The sequence below is a fragment of the Mastacembelus armatus genome, chromosome 11 (genome assembly GCF_900324485.2).
Source record: "Mastacembelus armatus chromosome 11, fMasArm1.2, whole genome shotgun sequence".
NCBI lineage: Eukaryota > Metazoa > Chordata > Actinopteri > Synbranchiformes > Mastacembelidae > Mastacembelus > Mastacembelus armatus.
The window spans coordinates 14,434,956-14,459,355 of record NC_046643.1 but is presented as its reverse complement, the minus strand read 5'-3'; the positions used below and the strand labels follow the sequence as shown (position 1 = coordinate 14,459,355).

General features: G+C 39.6%; 1 protein-coding gene and 1 long non-coding RNA gene across 6 annotated transcripts; one reads left to right on the top strand and one right to left on the bottom strand.

Moving 5' to 3' along the window:
* Positions 1–121: 121 nt before the first annotated feature.
* On the bottom strand, positions 122–24,400 carry LOC113125929 (myocyte-specific enhancer factor 2D homolog). 5 transcript variants are annotated; one of them, XM_026299600.1, is made up of 13 exons: positions 24,210–24,400; positions 16,330–16,722; positions 13,980–14,183; positions 13,520–13,657; positions 12,785–13,001; positions 11,829–11,885; positions 11,058–11,239; positions 9,622–9,651; positions 7,389–7,518; positions 6,971–7,172; positions 5,788–5,856; positions 5,018–5,068; positions 122–4,538 (listed from the first exon to the last, which is right to left on the bottom strand). In XM_026299600.1, the coding sequence occupies exons 2-13, from the start codon at positions 16,381–16,383 to the stop codon at positions 4,061–4,063; spliced, it is 1,812 nt and encodes a 603-aa protein (XP_026155385.1). In that variant the 5' UTR covers positions 16,384–16,722; positions 24,210–24,400; the 3' UTR covers positions 122–4,060. The 5 variants fall into 5 exon arrangements, with proteins under 5 accessions (XP_026155385.1, XP_026155387.1, XP_026155386.1 ...); XM_026299602.1 differs by lacking the exon at positions 5,018–5,068; XM_026299601.1 differs by lacking the exon at positions 9,622–9,651.
* LOC113125936 (uncharacterized) lies at positions 20,463–22,726 on the top strand. The gene is made up of 2 exons (XR_003295216.1): positions 20,463–20,605; positions 21,925–22,726. It is a non-coding gene; the product is annotated as an uncharacterized LOC113125936 (long non-coding RNA).

Sequence of the window (24,400 nt, the reverse complement as noted above, 5' to 3'; positions counted from 1 at the left end):
TCAGTTTAATTTCACTCAATTTGTCTATTTAATATATAAAATATGGTAAAACATACGCAAAAAGGATAAGGATTCAAGGGACTTGGATACTTTGGTACAACAAACACTTTTTTTGTAAAAGCGGTATAGAATTTCAATAACATATCAGTGCATACTTTGTATATGAAAATATACACAAATTGTATATCATTCTCAAAAAAAAAACAAAACGAAATATTTTCTTTACAACAAAAACCCAAAGCAGACTAGCTCAGCACAATATATTAGCTATAAATTTCATCTTTAGTATTTCATATGCTACATTATTCTGAGTTGTTTCAAAACTCATTTGTGATGCATGTCCTTTATCATTACTGTATGCAACATAAGTTTTGTTACCTGTTTCCCATGCATTTACATTTTCAAATTTCATGAATTACTAATTTCCGTTGTTTCCCATTTTTATAAATATATTCTATATCTTAATTAAAATTGCAGCATTTAACTGGTATTTCCTTCATTGCATTTGCTAATACCACAAAAACCGATCGTGCAATTTTCTGCAATTGTTTCAACAAAGGAAACCAGTACTATGTTTATGATAAGGAAGATAAAATATACGAGAGAAAATAAAAACAGTTGGCTATCCTACACAAAATAGCAATAAAATAAAAGCTCCATAATAATATCATTATAATAATAGACAATGGAACTGTCACCAGCACAAATTAATCCAAAAATAGTGAGATTCTAAAAAACATTGTACACAACAAGTAACAGGTGCAGGTTTTCATTTCTCATATAGATTGTCTCGTGACTACACTGCTAGATTGGACAGAGAACCTTTTTGTACATGAACAAACCTGCGAGAGGCAGGATGCTGAAGTGTGGTGTCACATTTCAGTCAACCATCAGAGCCCACAAACCCAAAGCCTCTCCACTGAAAAATGGAAATAACAGCGTTAGCTGGCACTGCTCACCAGCTGAGCTCACCAGTACTTAAAGTAATTGACGTTTCGGAAAGTACTTATTCACTTAATTGCTGAGAGTTTAGATTAGAAGATTGCTACCACCCTCGTGTCTGCCCACTTAATGTGAGGCTTTGGTTAGCTGGTTAGCTTAGCATAAAGACAATAAAAAACAGGATAACAGCTAGCTTAGCTCTGCACAGGCATAAAAAAAAAAAAAATCTTACCAGCACCTCTAAAGTTAAAACTGTTACATCTTATTTCTTTAATTCCTAAAAATAAAGCTAAGGTGTAGAAATGCTAGTTTGTGGTGTTACAGGGCCTATGTGTGGCCCTTTTACTTGGCAAGACACTAACAAGTCTTTCATAGCTTTATGTTGCAATGACAATGTCAGGGAAACCTGTTATTCCACCTGCAACATCAGATCAGTGTGGACGGATGATGACACTAACATTTGTCAAATTCAAACATGAATGTTATTTCTGGAGATGCTGATTAGATGGATTTTTATTAGCATTTAGTCAGAGCCAGGCTAGGTTTTTCCTGCTAACCAACGACTGCTGGATTTAGCTTAAAATGTACTACACACATGAATGACTCTCATTCTGGGTAAGAAAATGAATAAGTTTCCCCAAAATGCCAACTATCATTTAAACAGTTCCAAGGACCAGGGCTTATTGAAAGAGGCAAAACAGTATTAACCTGAAAGTAGCAGAGTGAAAAGCTACGCACATCAATGTTGAATTAAAAAAAATGGCCTGATGATGGAAAACAACAATGCTGGTGGCAGACATGCGCCATCCTTCGTGAAAATGTCACACAGCACGGGGATGTTTGTTCTGGACACTCACCACTAACCCGGCAATGGCGTCAGACACTGGTTTCACACTCTGCACTGTGTGCTGCGAAATCTCACCAAACAGAAACAATTCACACGGCAGCCGCCTGAAAGTGTGGGATTGTTTAAGTAGATAACAGTCAGCAAACAGCAGCTGACAAGCCAGTCTGCACTCCAAACTGCTCTCAAGGGAAAAAAAAACAAACAAAAAAAAAAAAAACAAGCAATCACAAAACCCCTTTCTATTTGTAGACTATAAACAACCCGTGTACACACACTCATACACAAACGTGAAATGGATCAGACAACTAATTTGTGCTAGAAAACATACAAGTAAACACAAACACAGCACTGGGTAGCCAATTTCTTCACTTAATGTCAATGTGAAAAAGGCATAATCTGTGTCTGCTTAATGTGGAAAAAAGTTTACATGATTCTATCAATCAAAAATATTTATAACTAAGTGATTTTTATCTCTTAACTACACTATAAGCGAACAGCAATGTCCTAATAATAATGATTTGATGTCAAGATGGACAATTTTACTTTGTGGGTTATAAAAATGTGTGGTAAGAGAGAATATGACGACACCACAACCAAGCAGGCCTCTGTGAGTGAGGGACAGAAAGTGCACACACCATCAACACTAGCATACAATAGGTTTACTGAAACAAGTCTGATCCACCAGCACTTCTTAGTGTGGCGTAACCCCTGCACCGTAGCTCGAAACATATCAAATTCACACTCATATATGCAAACAGATCCACTGAGAATCAACACATTGCTTGTTTTTAGGGATACCTAGCAAAGTCTATGCAAATATATTCATATGTACATACACGTCGTCGAAGCTGAAAAGCTATTTTACTTTGTCGCCAACTGAAGCGGTAGAAATATAGAAAATGTATTTTTCCTTTCACGTTTTGAAACACAGCAAAGAGCTAGAGAGAGCTAGAGAGGACATCAAAGCTTCTGTATAAGGAGTGATTTTTATACAAAGTCAGAATTTCTACTTCTGGACCACAAACAGACCTTTAAAACAGATTTTTAGAATACCAACAGATAAAGAACACTTGGACTTAGAGAACCAAATACTTCCCTACCCAAAAAAGCCACGACGGGGTCAAAAAACTCATCCTAGGCTTTTAACTGGATGGCATCTACTCCTGCTAATAAGCTAACTGACTGGCTGGATTTCTGGTGCAACAATTTCCATCCATGTTCCAGAGGAGATGAGGTGAGTGGACGGGAGGAGCACCCAGTCTGAGGAGAGACTGACGACAAATTCAAAGCCTGAAAAGCATCGACAGTTTCTAGTTCTTGTCATTTTCCATGATAGTGCTAGTGATAATTTCTTAGCGTCCCTGCACCGCGTGTAAGAGGAATTTGGCTTTTTTTTTTTTTTTTTCTTTTTTTTTTTTAATTGATGAGAGGTTGATATTGGCACTCTGGCAAGGTGCTCGACTCCACAGCTGCAGAGGGCCTCCTGAGGGCTCGGACATGCCTGTGGGTGTACGAGGTTGGTAACTGTGGCAGCAGAAAGTCAGATTCTTGGTTAGGTATCCTTACCTAGAACAGCCTGTTTGAGTCTGTTTGTTCAGTGCCAGATAAGTGCTTAGTCCTCAAACATGTCCAGATAAAGTTATTTCCAATAGTGCAGTTTGGAAGTGACTCATGGAAGAATGGACAGCATACAATCCAAATGACACTGGATTTCAAAGAGCAGGGAGGTGGCGAGTCATACAGCAGACGTCCCATAATGTTGACAAGCCACCAATCACACTGTGAACAATGTAGCAGAGCTCAATGTAAATACATGAGGGTGATGCAGAAACCATGTGAAAGTTAAATGTTTTTATGGTTTTGTCATATCGAAAAAGGGTCAACACCTTATTCCTACCAAAAGAAACCATTATATGGGAGTTCTTTCAAGCAAGAAGGCTTTAAATATCTACTGTCCCCCTATTCAAGGGGCCTACCTGGGATAAAAAAAAAAAAATCCAGCTGCGCAGTAAACCATCCTCCCATCACTCAGAACGTGATCCCCAAAGATCTGTTTTATTTTTTTATGTTTTTTTTGTTGTTGGCAAAGCCTCATTAGTCTGTGAGACGCAGCTGAGTTGTACAATTTTGGGCAGAGGCAGATGTGTGATGATAGTGTCACATGGCAGTGGGGTCAGGGCAGTGGGGGTGTAAGGATGAGTGTGGGTGTGTGGTGGGTGTATAAGTGTCACCAAAACTTCCTGGGGGTGCCACGAGGTGGTGCTGGCGTCTCTATGTGACCCAGGTGTCCAATCTCATGCGTTTGACGTTTCCTCCCTCCTGCTCGGGTTCGTTCGACGCCCTGAGGAGCTCGGCCGACGAGCCGAAGTCAGGCGGCACAGACTGGCCCGCGGAACGCGCAGCGCCAGTTGTACTGCCGCCGCCGCCGCCACCACCTCCTCCTCCACCGCCACCGCTGCCAGCTGCAGTGGCGTCATCACGATCGCTGCCTTCGAAGGAGCTGGCATTGCTGCTCACGCTGTCTGCAGGTGAGCGGCCAGTCGGGGGCTCCAGGCACAGCAGGGAGCCAGGGTACTGCGGCGGAGCAGTCAGGATGGTTCCTCCTGAGTTCAAGGATGGTGTGGTGGAGGAGGGAGGAGGACAAGGGGTGCTCCGATCCCGGCCGGGCGAGACAGGCTCTGATTTAATGCTGACGCTGGAGTTTGTGTTGACGGTCAGCATGGCGCCTTGAGGTATATGGGTGACAGGCCTGAGAACAGGGTCATGGACAACAGAGAGAGGAAGAAAATGGATGATAAGGGACAGAACAAAGAGGAAAAGCAAGAAAAACAACACAAATGATTAGCAGCTTGACAAATGCATATAAGAAACGAAGACAAAAACCCACATTACAAGGCACAGCACCAACAGGAAAAGCCACACTCGATTATTCAACAATTCAGTCAATTCGGAGCCTTTTCAAAGCAACAACCCCACTGCTCCCAAAAGACCAACAAAACAGCCCAGGAAGCATGAAATGATTTGTGTGACAGGGTGGTTCGCAGTGAGTCAGCAATGATGTGGAGAAACTACACATGATAAACAAAAATAATCTCGGGTTAAGAGAACATGGCGGAAACCGGAACTACGTCTCTTTCCTGTTTGACTGCAGACAGCACCAGACATGCTTAGGGGGGAGCCAGCCAAAAGCGCACAGACACACAGGAAAAAGGAAGTATGATACAGTACCGGCCCAACCACTCATCTCTACCCAAGAGCAGGTTGGACGGAGAGCCAACACTGTGGGGAGAAAACAAAACGTTGGAGCCCAAACCGAAGGGAAGAGGTGGATTAAGAGACGTGTGGAGAGAAGTGTGAAACATTATTGCAAGCAAGGTTTCTTTAACAACGGCAATAATGTTAATAATGTTGCAGCATCAGAAACACAAAGACCCTAAATCAATGAACTTTTGTTCCAGCACAGTTAAAAATCCATAAACATGATTTATCACGCAAAAATAAATGTCAGTCAGGACTGTTTTTTGCTTCTATTAAGCCACTTGAGTTAGGCATTAACTTATAGTTAAATTAACTATTAGTCTTACTGAGAAAAATCTGCCTCAGACACTGTAAATATCCAAAACAGCAGCAGAAATACAGATGTTTTCCCATTAAGGTTCCCATCAAGATAAAGATTGAAAAACATACAAGTCATGTGGTTTGTGGTTTGATATTTACACAGTTTCTAATTTTGGAGCACATTAATCTTAATATTTATGCTTTTCTCAATTTACTGCAGAAAAAGCATCAACTTTCTGCTTTATTTGTGCTACTAGTCAAATAAAAATCTAAAATACAACAAGACCATTTGTTTGCCCTAATAAAAATATACTAAAAGGCCTGCTGTGCCTTTAAGACAGTATATACTCCATGCAGTCTGTTTTAGATAGAAGCCCTTTATATATAACAGACAAGGTCATGACATTACACACACGCACACACTAATAGTGGCTGTTCACCTCAGATTGGCAGCCAGACTGGACACCTGGCTAGACAGCTCGCTGCTCTGTTTGTCCACGCCCCACATGCTGTGGACAAGAGGAGAGAACACACTTCAAGGATCTGGTGTTCATGCTACCAAAAACCCACCCGAACCCTGCAGCGCTCAGCTCAAACAGATCCTTTATGCCACTGATATCTGATGTCTAATAACCTTTGTCTTACAATTAAACATTGGTGTTCGCAGTGCAACCAAACTTTAAAGGAACAGTTCCTTGAATTGAATGCCATTTGTTTCTTGTTTCTATACAGTTAGACAACAAAACTGAAAGTTGCCATTAATACACATTTATACATGGTCAAAGTAACAAGTCACCAAGTCAGAAAGCAACAGCCTGCGTGTAACTGTAGATATGTCTAAACAACATGAGGATGTGACTCATAACGCAGACCATTTATTAGCTGTCAAAAGCCTCTGTGCAGTAGTTTGGAGCCACTGAGGCAGACGGTACAGGCTGCACCTAGGCCAAGCTGACATTACAGCTTAGACTTTCAGGAGAAATCCTTTAAGTCTTTTTTTGGTCTGTGTAAACATGACCTTAAAGGTTTTAAAATGCCTTGTGTGTAAAAATGTTTTTTGATACGCAAGTTCAAATATGTTGATTTGTCACTGCAAAATAAATTTGTAACGATCTGATATTACTGCAAAATCCTTAAGACCAGCTCTAGGTTACTGTGTTACACAGTATTACTCTATTAAAATATTAATTTCAAATGAAATTACAGCACAGTAAAATGTGCAAAGAGAGATAGGGTCAGTTCTCTCTTGTCCTCCCTCTAAACACTGCACAGTGTCATTTTTCTGGAGAGCTTAAAAAACTGAACTATGTTCAGACTGATGTTATGAAGAGGCTGAGATGGTGAGATGCTGGTGAGAGACCAAATCACTAAAAAAGGAATGAGTTGCTTGCATATAAGGTCATGGTATGGATATCATGCAAGCTGCCTGAGAGGGGCAGTGGTTAATAATTTCAGCATTTATAAAGTTATCACTAAACTGAAAGTGATTACACCGAGCTGTTTAGCAGAAACATCTCCATCCTGCCATCACCATCAGCCCCGACACTGGGGATGGAGGACGTTTTTGGAAACCAGATTACGTTAGAGTCGCAGCGCCAATGAGAAAATAAAGAAAGGACTTACACCAAGTTGCTGAGTGATGCAAGACTGAGTTGCTGTTGCTGTTGCTGCTGCTGCTGCTGCTGCTGTTGTTGCTGTTGCTGCTGCTGTGGTTGCTGGGAAACAGCCTGCTGCTGTTGCCATGTGGACACACTGGTTGGCAACAACCCACCAGGGGATGCCAAAGCATGTAAAGCAGTTATGTCTGCACTGGTCAGCTGGTACTCTGAGAGAGGACGCAGGATACAAAGGTCACAACAAAAACTTATTTTCTCTGTTTTGTTACCGAGGAAACAGATTTCACTCTGTTCTACATTTACTGAACAATGGAGGGAACAGAATATATTGGTTCTTGTTCGAGGCTGCTCTGGCTTTCTCCTTCTCTCTTTTGGTGTAATATCATATTTTGGCTCCCTGAACTCCCCCAGTATGTTTAGTTCACCTGTGTTGTATGCTGTGGGCATGGCGGAGAAGGGCAGCCCCTGTGCCAGGAGGCTTGGTGTGGCTACAGAGACCACTGGTGTGGTGAGGGTTTGTGCCACCTGGGCTCCGGCTGCCAGCCGCTGGGCGTTCTGCCAGAGAGGACGACAACATGTTAGTCACAGCAGAAACGAGGCACCTCCACATGTGGCCTAAAGCTAAAAATCTGACATGCTGGGAATGAAAATGTGCATGTGGCTGGACTCATAATGACATAGTGAGGCAAGTAAATCTCAAAGTCATGTGGATTTACTATCAGGAGGTTCTTGATGACATGCATCAAAAACTGATTCCTTGTTTTGAGTGAGCCAGAGGTGCTGTAGATGTATTACATTAAAGGCAATTTATTCAACCCTCAGTTAGATGCGCTTCAGGCTTCCTTTTCTTTTTTTTTTTTTTAAAAAAAAAGGTGCATTCCACTCAAATTCAGTGTTTCAATTAAGTTTTTGCGGTTTATATAATTATGCTAAAATCTCTCATAAACAGTCCCAGCAATACATCTCAACTGTTTTACTGTCCTCTATGTGCCTATTATATGATTCATTTGATTAATCATTTCAGTAGTAATAGTATCTACTGTACATGCAGTAGTTGCAGCACTACTTTCCTGAGATCGACAGCATTTCTAAATAAACCATTTGATAAAGTAAATTATAATTGTGCTATTCTTAAGTAGATTGTGACCAAGAGAAGGTGTGACTTTTTGCTTAATGTGCAGCTAATCTTGTATTTCTCCAGTGGATGTCAGTAAAAGCCTAGTTGTTAGCATTCAGAGGTTTGTGGTAACACATACATTTTACTCTTTAACCATTCACTTTAGGAGAAAGCTAATGGGGTTCAAACCTGCTAACAAAATATTCCGTTTTTCTAACAGGCACAACAAACGTGCTGCTACCATCTGTGAAACTGCTACCATGAGGGTTTTATTGTTATATACCTACAATGAAAGGTGCAAATCTTTGAAGAAGCACATCACCAGAGTCCGTTTCAGGTGAACTGTATCATAGTTAAACACATCTAATTCAAAAAATAAAAGGTCCAAAGATCCAATAATTCTGCTCTGGAATTACTCTTCAGTTTTGTGAGACTGATCATTCTGAGAGAAAACATTCAGCCAGAGTTATGGCTGCAACAGCGAATTTACACAGAGAGAGGGGAGATAGACCGGAGAGAGAGGCCAGATTCAATTAACTGCCTTTGTGAAGAAGTGAGGAGGGCGGCAGGGTGAGAGTGATGAAAATGAATCACTGTCCTCTGGAAAATGAGATTCTTGCCTGTCAGCGTTGAGTGGAATTGTAAAAGAGGGGGAATGACAATCACTAGGCACTAGCTGCAGAAACCATCCTTCTCTCTGAGTAAATTCTTAAAATCAATCTTAAAATCAAATTTTATATGATAAGTGTCCAATTAGTAAGTTGTGCTTTCATTTTCTATGTTACTTTAATAAATATAGAATTTTTATAAATTATAATCCCCACATTTGAGAACTAGATAATATTTGACAGTTTTCTGTCAATTGATCAATTCACAATTTGTTTTGCCATTTATCATCTGGTTTCAAATTAAAATACAAGCTTCACGAAGGCAAAAAAAAAAAAAAAAATCCTGAAATATGAAACACTACAAAGTTGTTGGGTTTTTTTTTTTCTTTCTTTGGAGCTAAATTTAGGGATGTGACTGAGGAAGAACAGAGAAATGCCTTTAATGTAATTCCAGTTAGTTTTTTTTTTTTTTTTTTTTTAACAACTCTAATTGACAATTTTGGCGGAAGGTGAGAATGAGAGTCAGTGTGAGTGTCAGTGAAAAGGGAACATGCTTTGCGGCGCCTCGCACCACAATGCAAAGTGAAAAGACTCCCATGCTTCAGTGGTATCATATGATGAAGAAAATGGGCCTGGTTCAAAACTGACAAGATCACTCACTGACAATTCTGCTTTTCTACTATGAACCTCTCTACACACACAGTTTTCTAGATTCTCACACAGAAGTTCATGATCCCAACACTACAAAAATGCTTCAACAACACAACCATGAGCGCTGAACCACATGCAGTCAGGTGGGAACCACCCAAGAAATGTCAGTGGAGCAAGACCAAAACAATAAGAAACTCCTGTACAGTATTGTAACCATGCTAGTAATGGCCGGACTGTAGATAACCATCGACTCATGCGAGTGACTGGCGTGGGAAAAATCACCTCGTTTACCAATTCCAGCTCATCCTCTGTCTGCAAAGGGTGGTAACAAAGAGGGTTACAACTCTGGTTTCAGGTTTGTAACTAAAAGTGAATAAAGTCATCGAAAAATATGAAAACAAAACTTCTTACTGCAATATGAGAGACTACCTTATTGATCTTACTGGTTATTAAGCAACACTTACCATTAAAAAGCCATGTATGCTGTTAAATGTGTCAGGCCTACAGTCAGAGGAGCTACAGCTGTTCCTGGAGCTTTTGATTGAATCACATGCCTCTTCAGTAATTCTGTACTGTTTTAATAATCACAAATAAGCTTTAAATTTTGAAGCAAACAGGGATAAGAAGTATATAAACCCACAATATAGTTAAGTTTTGGGACTGTTAGAAAACAGTTGCCTAATTAAAGATCAAGCATGTAACAGCATTAGCATTAATTTGGAGTCGGTCCTCTGTCCACCTGATGGATGCACGTTCAGTATCTACTCTTTTAGGTCTGTTTGAATTCTCCATCAACTCCTGAGGGAAACCATTTGGGTTTATGGTGGAGCATTTAGAAGCTAACTCACCAGCCAGCTGTAAACTTTCTCTGCCAGTTGCTGTAGCTGGCAAGTTTCCTTTGGTTTTTCACTACAGGCGACATGCTTCACATACTACATAAACTCTTTTGTGAATTTCAAAATGCTCAGAAAAATCAGAATGTGTACATCTGCAATTCATGACAAGTAGTCAACCTCTGCTTGCTGAAGAGTGTAAGATATGAACAAAAGCTCCGGGACAGCAATGAAATTTACCTTTAAGGCAGATGATTTTTATGAAGTACTTTCTAAGCTCAATAATGAACTTCCATCAATGACTTACAACTGTCGGTGGTTAGCATACACTGTGAGATGTGGCTAAAGCAAATGTGGGTTTGTCTTGAGTTCAAAGACAGTTATGAAAATATTCACTTATGAGAAATCTCACCAGTATGTCAGTGGGAGTTCGCTGATTCATCCAAGAATTTAGTAACTTTGCCAGAGTAAATAATGAGATGTTGGACTTCAAATTGGGTCTCTACTAAAAACATAAGAAATGACAGCAAACACCCTCTGACACAATGTTTATCTTTAATCTAATTCGTGAATTTAACTTGATACATAAATATAAATTCCCTGTGCTTTTGTGTAATTTTCCATCTGCTCATTTTTACCATGGAAAGTATGCATTTCTGAAATAAAATAAAAATAATTTCTGTGTCATGTTACTGAACAAATCTTCTAGTTTTCAGAATCCTTTATGTCTTTTGAGTTGTTATCCTTAGTTTTAAACAGTTCCTCTTAATTAAGCTTTTCAATTGTGGTTAGAAGAATCACACCATATATAGTGTTATTCTTTCAAGGTTACAAATGTTAACTAAAAGCATCCAGAAAGCTCAGGTTCAGTTTGGTTAAGCTCACCATCTGCATGAGGCTCTTTCCGCCCTGTGAGGTGATGACTCGGAGGTCTGGCTTGCGGCTGTTGACCATCTGGGGGCTGGGAGGTGGGGGTGGAGACTTGGCTGGAACTACTTTCCCCAGACTGTTGCCGTTGGAAACTGTGAGGAGGCCTGGGGAGGCCCTGGCACTGGTGTATCCATTAGCTGTGGGGAGATAGAGGTGCGAATGGAGAGAAATCAATAGGAAAATCAAACAGGTGAATGCAGGCTGCAGGGTACCAACAGTGTTCACACTCAGCATTGAGTCAATTCTCGAAAGGTTTCTCTTCTATTCTGAGTCTCTGATTTAAAAACCATGTCAGTGTTGAAAAGCCAACGTCTTCAACGTCATCATCGTATCTGAGACTTAAATAGATGAGAGAACCTGTTTGTCTTAGAGACAGGTTATCAAGACAGATTCATATTTATCCTTCTGCTAAAATCTTATGCAATCTCTTCTTTGAAGCTCTACATTTCTGAAAACCACAAAACTATATATCACTTTTCCTCTAAATATCATAATATGTGAACATTAAAAAATAACTAAAAGGAATGGGTGCATTTGTGTTGATGTGCTCTGAGCACTGTAACATCCTCTGATCCCTGCAAGGCACAATCATGATGGTGCAGAGGAGGAGAGAAGAGGATGGAAAGGCTTTATGATGAATACAGACCAGAAGAGCATTCGGTGAAGAAAAAAATAGCTAAAAGGATAAAGCCAGCTCAGTTTTTGAACAAATGTTATGGTACTCACGAACTGGACTTGGGCATCCTCCATTTGAATTATTCAGGTCACCTCCAAGAAGGGCACCTATTGATTAAAGATAAAATCAATAAAAAAAAGGCTCCACATTTTCATATTTGTGGTAAGGTCTCAGAAGCTTAAATCTATTAATTTCACTGTGAGACAAATGGAAATATTTATATTTCACAGGTTATAAACATGTTTTTCTTAAAAAATGGCTTAAACATTTATTTATTTTTTAAAACAATTATTTTCTGTCTAATCGACTAATCATTGCAGGTCATCTAAGAAATAAGGCAATGAAGTAGCAACAAATTTTGTGTTTTAGCTGAAATTGTCAGTGCAAATTTATTTATGACATTTTATTATTTCAACTACTACTATTTTTTTCTTCAAATTTTTATTTTCACTCTTACTCTTTATTGTACTCTCTAGAGCATGCCCTTATTATATTGGGGAAAATAAATAAATACATTTTAAGGTAATTGTAAACCACAGTTATTGATTCCAGATGTTCAGGGTTGAATATGTGTTTGTTACAGCTATAAACTAGTAATTAAAAAAAAGTCTAAAGAGAAGTGCAGCAAATGCCACACACAGTAGATTAGTCCAAAGCAGAGGAATGTACACTACTCCCCAAGGAATTAAACAGCTCATTACACATAATGATAAGGAGCTACACACATCACTATCAACTGTAGCTCTGTGATTATCTAACAACACTGACTAACACTTGATACTGATACAATCATTATTATGTAATTCCTGAGGAGGTAAACATAAGAAACATGATTGAAAATTACTGAAATAAAGCGTCAAATTTTATTTTGAAGCTTTACTGACATCTTTCAGGAGGACGCTGAACAGAGGTGGTTTTCAGGCTGTTGCTGCTGATGTTTATTAAGTGACTTCAGACTTCAGGTGACTTCAGTCTTGCCAAGCTCAGCAGAATATCACTCACTTACCTGCACTGGCTGGTCGCTGTGGCAACCCAGGAGACACCGTGTTTCTCTGAAGAGCCGGTTGCTGTGGCGACAGGAGGTGGGTATCCGTGAGCGATGATGAGGTTACATAGGAGGTAGTTACCAGTGCGTTGCCAGGGTTACTGAATTGCAGTGTGCTTTGATTGGATGCCTGGACTGTAACTGGCATGGAGAAAGTCTGGGGCGGAGCTGCTGACTGCTGCAAAATGGAAAGAGACAATTTTACTTTAAGTTTTAATTGTTTAAAAACTCCTGTATCACCTACATATGGTTTTTGCCTTTAAAGCTGCGATAACTGAAGACTCTTGGGGGCAAGTTGTGAAAAATAAACATTGGTTTTCTCTCAGCCTACACCTAACTGGACCACCATATTCTCACAACTCACTTTCTCTAAAATATCTTTAATTTTTCTATATTTTGCTGAAGGATGTCTCTTGACATAAAAGCACAGTAATAATTTAATGCCACTGGGTCAGTTTGATTTAACTGAAATTATACAGGGGAGTGTCATCAGCATATTGAGGTTTAAGTAGAGCCTTCTGCAAAAACACCCCAGTGAAACAAATGTAAAATAACTGGTTTGAAGAACTTAACATCAGTGGCCAAATGCTGAATATTGACAGAAGCATGTTTGACCAAGAAGTCGTCAGAAGCAGAACAAATAGTAAATGAAAAATATCAGAGCATTAATTATCAAATGCAAGTTACAAAACTTACTCCATAGCGTTTGAAGAGAACATCTAGGTCCTCTGTGCTCTTACGGTACTTGTCATCATTTAGGGGACTTTGGTCAATGGAGTCCTCACCATCTGGCTCTGGACTGTCACAACCATTGAAGCCTTTCTTTCTCAAAGTCTGTGAAGTAAATTAAAAAGGTGATGACTGAGAATAGTGCAAAACCAGCCAGTTCTGAGGATTTCACAGTTTTTATAAAATATACACAATATTAGAAGGACAATCTATCACTGTTTCCGGTGCTGGTTCTATTGTTCTATTTTTCTGTCCTCACTGGATCAGTTTTAGTTAAGCAAGTTCTCAGTTGTCATCCATATATTGGTTTGGCATCTCAGCTCTGTTTTAGGGTTCAGCTTCCCTGAAGTTATAAACATGGCCAAACTAGGATTTACAGAAAGTTGGTACTTTGGTTCCACAAACCCTGCTAATGTAATGGGTTTACCTCAATAATGTCTGCATTGGTCCGGCTCTCGTGAGGCTCGTTGTACTCTGTGTATTTGAGCAAGACCTTGTCCATGTCAGTGCTGGCATACTGGAACAGCTTGTTTGCATGGTTGAAGATGATCAGGGCAATCTCACAGTCGCACAATACGCTCAGCTCGTAGGCTTTTTTCATCAAGCCAAACTTTCGCTTTGTGAATGTCACCTAAGAGAAAGATGGTAACAGGAAAATGGGAAGAGGGTGGTAAAAGAACCCAAAAAAAAAAATGTTTTGAAAAACTGCCATACATTGTTTTTTAAAATCAAAAACTCAATTTTTTTTTAAACCTCGTCCTTTGTAGAACGTTCCGTGATCACATTTCAATATCTTTCAGTTTTCCCAATGGAGAATGAAATGTGTGCACTCATATTACTGGCAGAATCATCAAGTAACATCCAACATTAGTATTTTGCAGGCTCTTTAGCTCTCCAGTCACTGAAACACAGTGGAGTGGTGTTTGTGGATTTTTATGACTCATAGTTATTAGTATTCCAGTAAAAACATATTCTTCAATCTCTAACTCTTGCTTTCAATCAATAAGGAAAAACTGATCATTATATATTATTCTCACTGAACAGCCTTTCTGGCAGTACAGCCATTTATATGCAAAGGAGCTGCTCATAAAAGTTTCCAGTTGTTTACATTATTTTTGGACTCAATTCTCTAATATTAAGCAGTTTTTTAAGCTTAAATGCGAACTATTTAAAACAAAAAGCAAGGACAAAATTTTAAAAGCAACAAGGACTGATGACTAACTTCTCTCAGCCCTGCTGTTCCTACCATCACTAGATGTGGTCCATGTAATAATTTGACTGAAGTCTAGTTTTGATCAGTTTAATAATTTAAACTGGAAGATGATCAGTATTTATTGAAAGAAAGATCCCAAAATCTGTCTGCAAAGTTAAGAATCAGAGCTGTGAGAGGATGGAATTCAATTTAAAACTCCAAAACATTTCTTGGTGGCTCAGAGAACCAGTGATAACGGGGGAAAGTACCCTAAAAATACCAAATTAACATTTTTGTACAATTACTCATCTGGCCGGACTGAGCAAACAAGAAGGATCTCAGTCAAGAAGAAGAGGACAAACCTTAGTGGAGCCGCAGTATACCTAACTGTGATTATGAATTTATACAAAACAAACCAATCAGTGCAGCATTTTATAATTGGGATCTGTATGGCTACATGTGGGAAAAAAAACTGCCACACGACAATATGGTTAGATATTAACAAAAAATGTGGGGAGTGAGAATATGAAGCAAAATACTCTGTGCTGTGACAAAAATGAAGCTCTCAGCAGCGACACAAAGCGCTCTGGCAGATGACAGATCCATCACCCACCCAACACCATCCCGGCTGTGAAGTCGGGTGTCAGAGTCATGCAGTGTAGAAAAAAGGAGAAAACAAATGGAACAGAAAAAAGGCAAATTCTTGATGACACTGTGTTTTAGAGTACTTGAATACTTCCACTTCAGACAAGCACAATATTGGAATGGGACAGTGCCACAGGCATAACGCTAAATCAACAGGAGAGCAGCCATTACCTGACACCTAGAGAAAATCTATATTATAGGGGACTATTTTATATATATATATATATATTCACAGCATTAAGTGCTGCATCAATTTTGACACTGTATTGCCCAGAGGTGTGTAGATTAGTAATCACAGAAACGTGACACTACTTATAACAAGATTTGTTTAAGTCTCAGAGGGAACATTACTCTGAGTTAATCAATAAAATTAATTTTAGCAGCCCTAAGTCAGCATACCATGGAAATATGTGGTATTTTCTTTAATACTAATACACATTGGTGCATTGAGCAAATAGTTCACTTTGACAACAAAAAAAATTCTAAACAAAATCAAAATGAACATGGATGAAAAAAAGTACATTTGAAAACATATTTAGGAGATTGTGTGATACAACTTACAGCTCAAGAACAGTCACAGTACAAACCCACCTTGCGGACAGACAGGATATTTTAAAATCATTGTAGAAGATTGTTGAGTATAAAAAAATCTGCCATAACTAATACTGTGGTAGGGCTGAGTATTATCTGAAGTTTTTTAATAGCAGTGGTAATAATCAGACTGAAATTCTGACAAACGTCTTGCAATATTTTGATTTATATTACGAGGCATGTGACTCAGGATTACAAACACGTGTTTTGAAACCAGACATTCAGTGAAGACTTTTTAGTTTGGTTTTTTGTTTTAGTTTTTAAAACCTGATGCAATGGATGCACTGTATTTAGGCTGAGGTAAAAAAAAAAAAAAAAGACTGACTAAGAAAGATACATTAACACTCACCTGCTTGTTCCTTTCGTCTGTGATCCGCTGGATCTGAATCTTTTTCCTACCCATGATTCTTTGCAGTTGAGACAAACGTTGCAGTCAAGTAGAGTAAGTGTTTCTCGGAGGGTGAGAGATGAAGTGCAGCCTACGATCACTTATTTCAGCCCAAAAAACAGTCAGACACAGTCGTGCATCTGAGGATACACGCACACAGACATTTCTCTGCCGAGGTGTGGTGAGACAACGTGGTTGACGCCTTTTACTGATGAGCAGCGCGAAAGAAGAGAGGGTGCTGCAGAAATGCGTGAGGTTGAGAAATGGAGGAGGTCCTCAGTTCATCACTGGTTCAACAGGGACAAAAGTGACAAACTTCCCTGCAGCTGCTGGGGTGAGGACGTCACTCCTCTCCTACATAAGACAGAGAGAGAAAAAGGCAATTCAAATATCATATATATAATCCTCACACAAACGTCAACAGTGTGAGGGAGAACAGCTCATGATAATGTATTCATAAAGAAATAAAAAAGCACGATTAAGGTATATATTAACGCTTTGTAACAGAATCAAAGGTAAAATTCAGCCACTCACTGTCCAAAGCTGTTTAAAGCCATGAAATATTTCTATCAGTTTGATACCAGTTTAATAATCATTCATCATCATTAAACAGCAAGATGTCACAGTTGATTTTTACTTGATTAATGATTTAAATGAGACATTCTCATTTTCACTTCAGGATTGTAGCCTGATGGCACAACAGTGAGTACTGTCCCTTCACTGCAAGAAGCTTTTGGGTTTGAATCCCATTCAGTCTCTGGAGTGTGTGTGGAGTCTGCATGTTCTCTGGAAGTACTTCAGCTTCGTCCCACAGTTCAAAGACCTACAGTTTGAGGTTAGGTTAATTGGTGACTCAATATTGTTTGTCTGTCTCTATGTGTCAGGCCTGTGATAGTCTGCCAATCTGTCCAGGGTGTACCCAACCTCTCGCCCAGCGTCAGCTGCGAGTGGCTCTAGCCCCCCATGACCCTGAATGTTCCAGAATAAAATAATAGATAGATGGACAGATGGGTTGGATTCAGGTTCTTGTAGAGCACTGTGCAGACAAGCAAAAAAAAAAAAAAAAAAAGTAGTTACCTGAGTCTACAAGATTAAAATGAAAATTTACTTTACATATGGTCACCTAGCTAGCATCATGCTGACAATTAAGCAACACTGGATGAAGAGGGAGGCTGGTCAGAAATGAAGGAAGGATAGACTCAACCAAATACATGGAACTCCTTGAAGAAAGCCTGCTCCAGAATGCATGAGACCTGAGACTGGGGTACAATTTCACCTTTTAGCCCACGAATGACACGAAAGTATACAGTCAAGACATGGTCTTCAGGAAAAGTCTCTGAGTCTCTTTGAGTACCTGAGCCAAATCCCAGACTTAAACCCCACAGAACATGTGTGGAGAGACCTGAAGACGGCAGTTCACAGATGGTTCCCGTCCAATCTCACGGAGCCTCAGAGGATCTGCCAGGAAGATAAACTCCCCAAATGCAGGTGTGCAAGGCTTTTAGCTATTTAACCACTAAGACTCAAAACTGTAACTGGTTCACAAGAGGCTTCCACAAAGCATGGCATTAGGGGTCTGAACTCTTTCAGATTTCAATTTTCGAGTTTCATAAATTTGCAAAAATTTCAAAATTTTTTTTTTCAGTTTGTCACTGTAGGTTATTGAGTATCAGTGCAAGTAAGTCAAAGATAATAGAAAAGATGCTAATGTAAATGATGCTACTTGTATAACATATATATATATATATAAATAAAATCAACATTTAAATTGAGCTCTGGTAGACTGTGATAAGCAGTGGTTATGATTTATTTCATAGCCTAAATTATTACAAAATGACAAAAATAATCAATCAATGGTAAAACAAAAATCACTGGAACAAAGACTTCAATGTTGAGTCATCAGAAAGCGTAAAAGAAAACAGCCCACATGCCTTTCCACAAACATAATGTGTCAGCCCCTTTAGGGCTATTCAGTCAACAATCAATGTTTCTCACTGAAGGAAAATATCACAGCAGGTTTCCATGAGAAGGATGTCAGTGGACAGGACTCCATACAGGTAGCTGAGACTATTAATGGAAATCATGACCGAAAGGACAAAAGGACAAGGTCTCAGATACAAGCGGCTGAAATGAGCTTCCTCCGCAGGGTGGGAGGGCACTCCCTTAAGAGATAGGGTGAGGAGCTCGGTCACCCGGGAGGAGCTCGGAGTAGAGCCACTGCTCCTCCACATCGAGAGGAGCCAGCTGAGGTGGCTCGGGCATCTGTTCCGGATGCCTCCTCTGGGTGCCTCCCTGGGGAGGTGTTCCGGGCATGTCCCACTGGGAGGAGGCCCCGGGGAAGACTCAGGACACGCTGGAGGGACTATGTCTCTCGGCTGGCATGGGAACACCTCGGTGTCCCCCCGGAAGAGCTGGAGGAAGCGTCCAGGGAAAAGGAAGTCTGGGTATCCCTGCTTAGGCTACTGCCCCCGCGACCCGGCCCCGGATAAGCGGAAGAAGATAGATGGATGGATGGATGGATAGATAACTGCAGTAGCAACAGTACAAGTCAAGGCTGCTCTCAAAGCTGTGTGAATGTTTCTCCTGAGCTAAACTGGCCAAACAAATAAAAGCACTTTTGATTGAGGAAGAAGAAAATGTGAGCAACAATCTAATTCATGGATATCATCACAGTACAAGTGTTTCTTTGACTCAAACATTGCACTAGAGCAGTGAAAATGAATGACTATAGGAACTTAATGCATCTCTGTAGGCTGCGCTGGAGGTTGGTTTGTCCTCTTTGTGTGCAGCTTGAATCGCAGTCTGTATATTAGCCATATGTTGAAAACCTCCTCTTCATCTTTTATGTGCAATCTGAGAGTCATGAATAAGAAATGAAAGCTAATGAATAAGAAAGCCTTGAGAACTCTGCCACCTCTGAACAAGCTGGAGATGAAAATGGTCACTCTCGGTCAAGAGAAAAACTCCCTCTCCCTGTGTGTGTGCGTATAAATATATAGTCATTTTCCCGCCTGTATGTAAGAGGCAATTATAAGTTATAATTTAAAAACATATTCAGATTTAATATTCATAAACAGCATACAGTAATATTTAGAAATGAATATATCGCAGGAACAGTGGTTTATCACCCTCTCTTTGGTCAGTTATGTCAAGTCTAACATCTTCAACATTAGGACAGTGCACGCAAAAGATTTGTTTCTGAATTTTTGTTATAAGATATACAATGCATTCAGGTTAGTGCATTAGATCAAACCTTTAGTAATTTAGTAAAGTCAGTGTTTTAACCATTGTCTTGATGCAGCCTCTACACTGATACTTTGCAGTGTTTCTTTGTTTTACACCACTATAAAGCAAATATCTGGTATGAAACTGTAACTGTTTTCTAAAAGCAAATGAATTTGATTGGATGCTTGACAATATTATTATTATCAGTTTGTTTCAGTTGTTTGATATGTGTGTGATTAAAGTTGTTAAGCGAAGGAGAGGAATAGAGTCTGGTTTGAAATAGCAACCACACCTCAGAGTGAAAATGAGACGGTGACTGCAAATGGATCCCAAAGCAAAATGTATTCCAGTCTCACAGCTGTAGTACAAACTCACAGTAAAGTGTGTTAATTATGCGGATGAAAGAGTGACAACTGACAACAAACTAGTTCTACCATCATTTCACACTGTCTACATCATCGGATCTTTTTAATAAACCAAAGCTACACCTAGAAATTACATTACCAATAAAAATATATTCCTCTTCCTACACAAAAGGCTCAGCCTGTGGCAATTGTGTTAAGTTTTCCCTCCAGTCTTGACCTTCCGCATCTATGCTTTCCTGTGGGATCGTTGTTAGGACAGACGGAAAAAATGAAAACGCCACTGGAGTGCACATGAGGCTTCCACAAACCACATTTCAACACTTCAGAGTGTCCAGCTTGAGAATTAATCAGAAGTTGTAATAAAATCCAGCATATTAGATTCAACTCTAAAAATCTCTGTGTAATTTATCTGTGCCATATATTACGTCAGTTGCAGCATATAACGGCTCCAAAAATACTGCAGCCTAACACTGTTGGTGATCAGGTTCAAACAGCAGTAGGTGCTTTAAAACTTTAAAACCAACTTTCCCCCTCAGGTTTATCAGACAGGGTCAAATACCTTGGGTTTGGTCTCTCTCTCTCTCTTTTTTTTAAATTATTCTAGGTCAAGTTTGCATTTGACCTACTATCACTTTGAATGGCACCAGGTGAGTTTTCCAACCATTTATCCATTATTTTTAATAATCATTTAGACTGTTCTGGTTCTGCCTGCTTACCAAATAGTTTTCACTGATTCAATGCACTTATTTTAGCATCAATACACCAATTATTAATTGGACTGGTTGTCAGCCAGGGGTTGACCTATGAGCAGTAAATATGGATTCCTTGTCAACATCATTATATAGTGTTATTATAGTGTTTTCACTTTTCAGTCACATTGGGCTGTCAGTGCAGTTTTTAGCACCACAACAATCCCTGAACTGATGTTACCTTATATAAAAACAACTTTAATTCAGTCAGGCACACAGATATTAATTTAGAGAAAAACAGAAAACCGGCATCAGAGTGTTACTCTGCATCGAGTTGAAAGGGGAAAAAAAAGTTGGATTGGCGCATCTGTAGTTTTCACACACTCACTGATAAACTGTGGTTGGTTGGAAACATTGCGGGTTAGTGCGACAATAAGGGCTGCAACTAGAGCTGAACAATTAGTTTAACTTAATGACAGAACTATCGGCAACTATTTTAAGAAAGTAATTTTTTAAGAAAAATGCTTGTTCACATTGTCACATGCATTGTCAGGTTGCAGCTTCTAAAATAGGATTTGGTGCTTTTCTTTGTCACATAAGTGTAAACTGAATAAAGTTTTTTTTTTGGACTTTGTGTTGGGCTAAAACATAAGATCGACACAAAGCAGGGTTAAATGTAAGCTATCTGAAGATCTAATTTTAGGCATTGTACAGTCATGATTGGCATTTTTCACTTTTTGACATTTCACATAAACAATGTCTTATCTAGATCTAAATCGGTCACAATCTCCCAGAGGCCATTGTAATGTTTTCAAATGTTTTTTTTTTTGTGTGTGTTTTCGGGTTTATCAGTCTAAAACCTGAACATTGCATACAGACCATTAACTCATTTGGATAGCCTGCAAAACTAACATCATATTCTATTACGTAGTTTGTGCTGTGCCAAGGTGAAGCTTTTTAGAAATGAAATCTGTGCATCACTGTAGATCATTCATTAGCTGTAATTGTAAGGCACCAACTATAAACAATTACCACAACAAGACGTGTAGAAATATCCCACTGCTACAGGGGAAAATAATAAAAAAATGCTCTTCCCTATGGACTCTACTAACTCTGGCACTGTCAGGCTACAATATTATCTTTGATTAGCCGTGAACAGAGCAGAATGGGGCTACACTGCAAGGCTTCTGTCTAGCCTCCCTCTCCCTGACTGCCCTCTGTATGGCTGCCCCTCATTACTGTAATTGACACGCTCATCCCTCCTCTTCCCCCTTAAGGCGCTGATGGCTCAATTAGGAGCTGGCCGGAGGACTGGTTGGACGCCAAGATAATGAGGTCGCCGCTTGGCTAAAACTGAGCCCTGCATCCAGTCAAACCAAGCTCACTCTGTGACATACAGGAGCTCAAAAGAAGAAGAAAACACATCAATCTAAACAAGTCAATCTGCAGACAGACGCAAAACCACTACACTGAAGAGTATAATGGTGCTACGGCAAATGAATGGCTCTTAGCAGGACCAGGTATGCCTCATTATCTTCAGAAGACAGGCATTTGGTCACTCCTGTAAAAAAAATGAACCACACATATTATTCAAATCATCCAAGTGATGATTATGCAACCCTTGAATATTCTTCTGATGAAAGAGAGTGCAATAAAGTTCAGGGTAGGCATCTGTCTGTTTTGGAGTAGTGTAATTAGTGGCAGTGACCTTTAGCGGATTATGCACTAGCCAATGAAATGTGCCAAGGCCCTCAGATAAATGGCTGGCGCCTCAAACATGGCTTGCAGTGGGGTTAGCCCATCCACAGCTCTGAGACAAGGGTTTAGGACGGCCTTTATGGCTCAGTCACTGCTCCCTAAGATGGACAGGATCGATTCGCACACATGTAATCTTGTGACTCTGCACCACCTTTAAACAAAGAGGAACATTAAATAAAGAATAATGTATTTATGTTGTCTAAAAGGACTACACTCCTAACAAGTTGATTGTTTAACAATTCCCAAAACACAACACATCACAATATATACATGACGCCTATATATAAAAATATATATATCCTTATATTTGAGGAGCTGAAATCAGAGAACCATGAGTCTATTTTTGCTTGAAAAATGTTTGAAATAATTCTCACAATAATTACCGAGTTATTTTCCATCAGGCCACATGCGAGCTCTGCTTACCCCCACACAACATACAAACTTTTGCTGAGATTGGTACACGTTTCAAGAGATCACCTGAAAGTGTTCCACACTGCAGATGATGCAGTTTGAGATGCAAGATCTGTCTGATGGAACTGTTGACTTTGAGAAAACCTTAGTATAATTTTGTTCATCTTGGCAACCATTCACAGTTCTGTCAACTCAAAGTCCTACCCAAAGGAACTGAAAAATTCAATAACACTGTTATCTTTGGCATTTTAATAAAACAGGTAAAGGTTTTGGGCAACCAATATGTTGATTTTCCAGTGAGACCAGTAGAGAAATAGGACTTCTGCTTTTCAGACAATAAGACTACAGTTTATGACCTGCAGTTCTAATTTTAACTTTTAAAGAAGAGTAACTTTGTGCCAAATTAAAATAAAATATAAGAAGATGTTGTTGGTAAAAATGAAGATGAAATGTGTCATCTATGCTCACAATCAGCACGACTGTCCTACCTGGACTGTACTAGATGTGAGATCAACCTGAGCTCACTCACTTCAAAACCAAAATCAGTGCCACAATTTGGGTGACTAGGGTTAATATTAAAGCAGCTTCATGTTAAAGAAAACAATTAGACTTACAGAAAATAAGGTCACACACTTCACACTTGGCATTTGCCATTAGCATTATTAACAGTTTTCAAAAATCAAAACTGGAGCAACATCAAAATATCAGCAGGTCACCACACACTGGAACTTCAGAAGTGCAGGAAAACACTATCATTATATCCACACAGCAATATAATACCTCTGGTACATGTGCAGCTAGTCTGTTTTCTTCAAAATACCACCAGACTAACATTAGCGACCATGTGGATCTGGTATGTGGAGTCCACAAGATGTTAACACGACATTTTTTTTTAACAAAGTGGGAACAGGACTCAGCTGTATCCTCTAAACATGGTGACAGATGGAGGCGAACTAGGCCCACTGACGACAGACAGACAGGTACCCTACAGGATCTAATCTGACAGGCTGGGAGCTGAGACTGTTACCAAATATTTAGCCCCAATTTTACCAGAACAAAGGCACTACTTTAAGGCACCATAACCGGGGAAGCTGTACGGAACAGAGGACGAGCTTCACCACACGGGCCATTTCACATTTTTCTTGTTTCGAGTCCGACGGACAGCCATTACCTTCCTTACCCTCTCCATATTACTCGGCTACGCGAGCTACAGCACGCACTACTTTAAATCACATTAAGGACGTTTCGTATTCTAATGCAGACTGTGCTTAAGTGTGATATAAATCTGCGCCGTGCAGTTTGAGTATTTGCTATATTTAAGAAAATAAACCAAGCAAGTCTGCCCCTGTGCGAGGAAAAAAGACGCAGGAAGGAAATGTATCACTCCACTTACCCTGAAATATTGCTGATAAAAAGCGAAAATGTGCCAGCCACCGCCCGCTCCAGAGGTGACCTGTCTTAATTAAGAAGTATTAATAAATTACGCTGAAGCCACGTCTCTATTTACATCGATCCACGGCATTTTATTCCATAATGTTGAAGTAACTATACTGTCCACCCAGGCGAAACAGCATACCCAGCGTA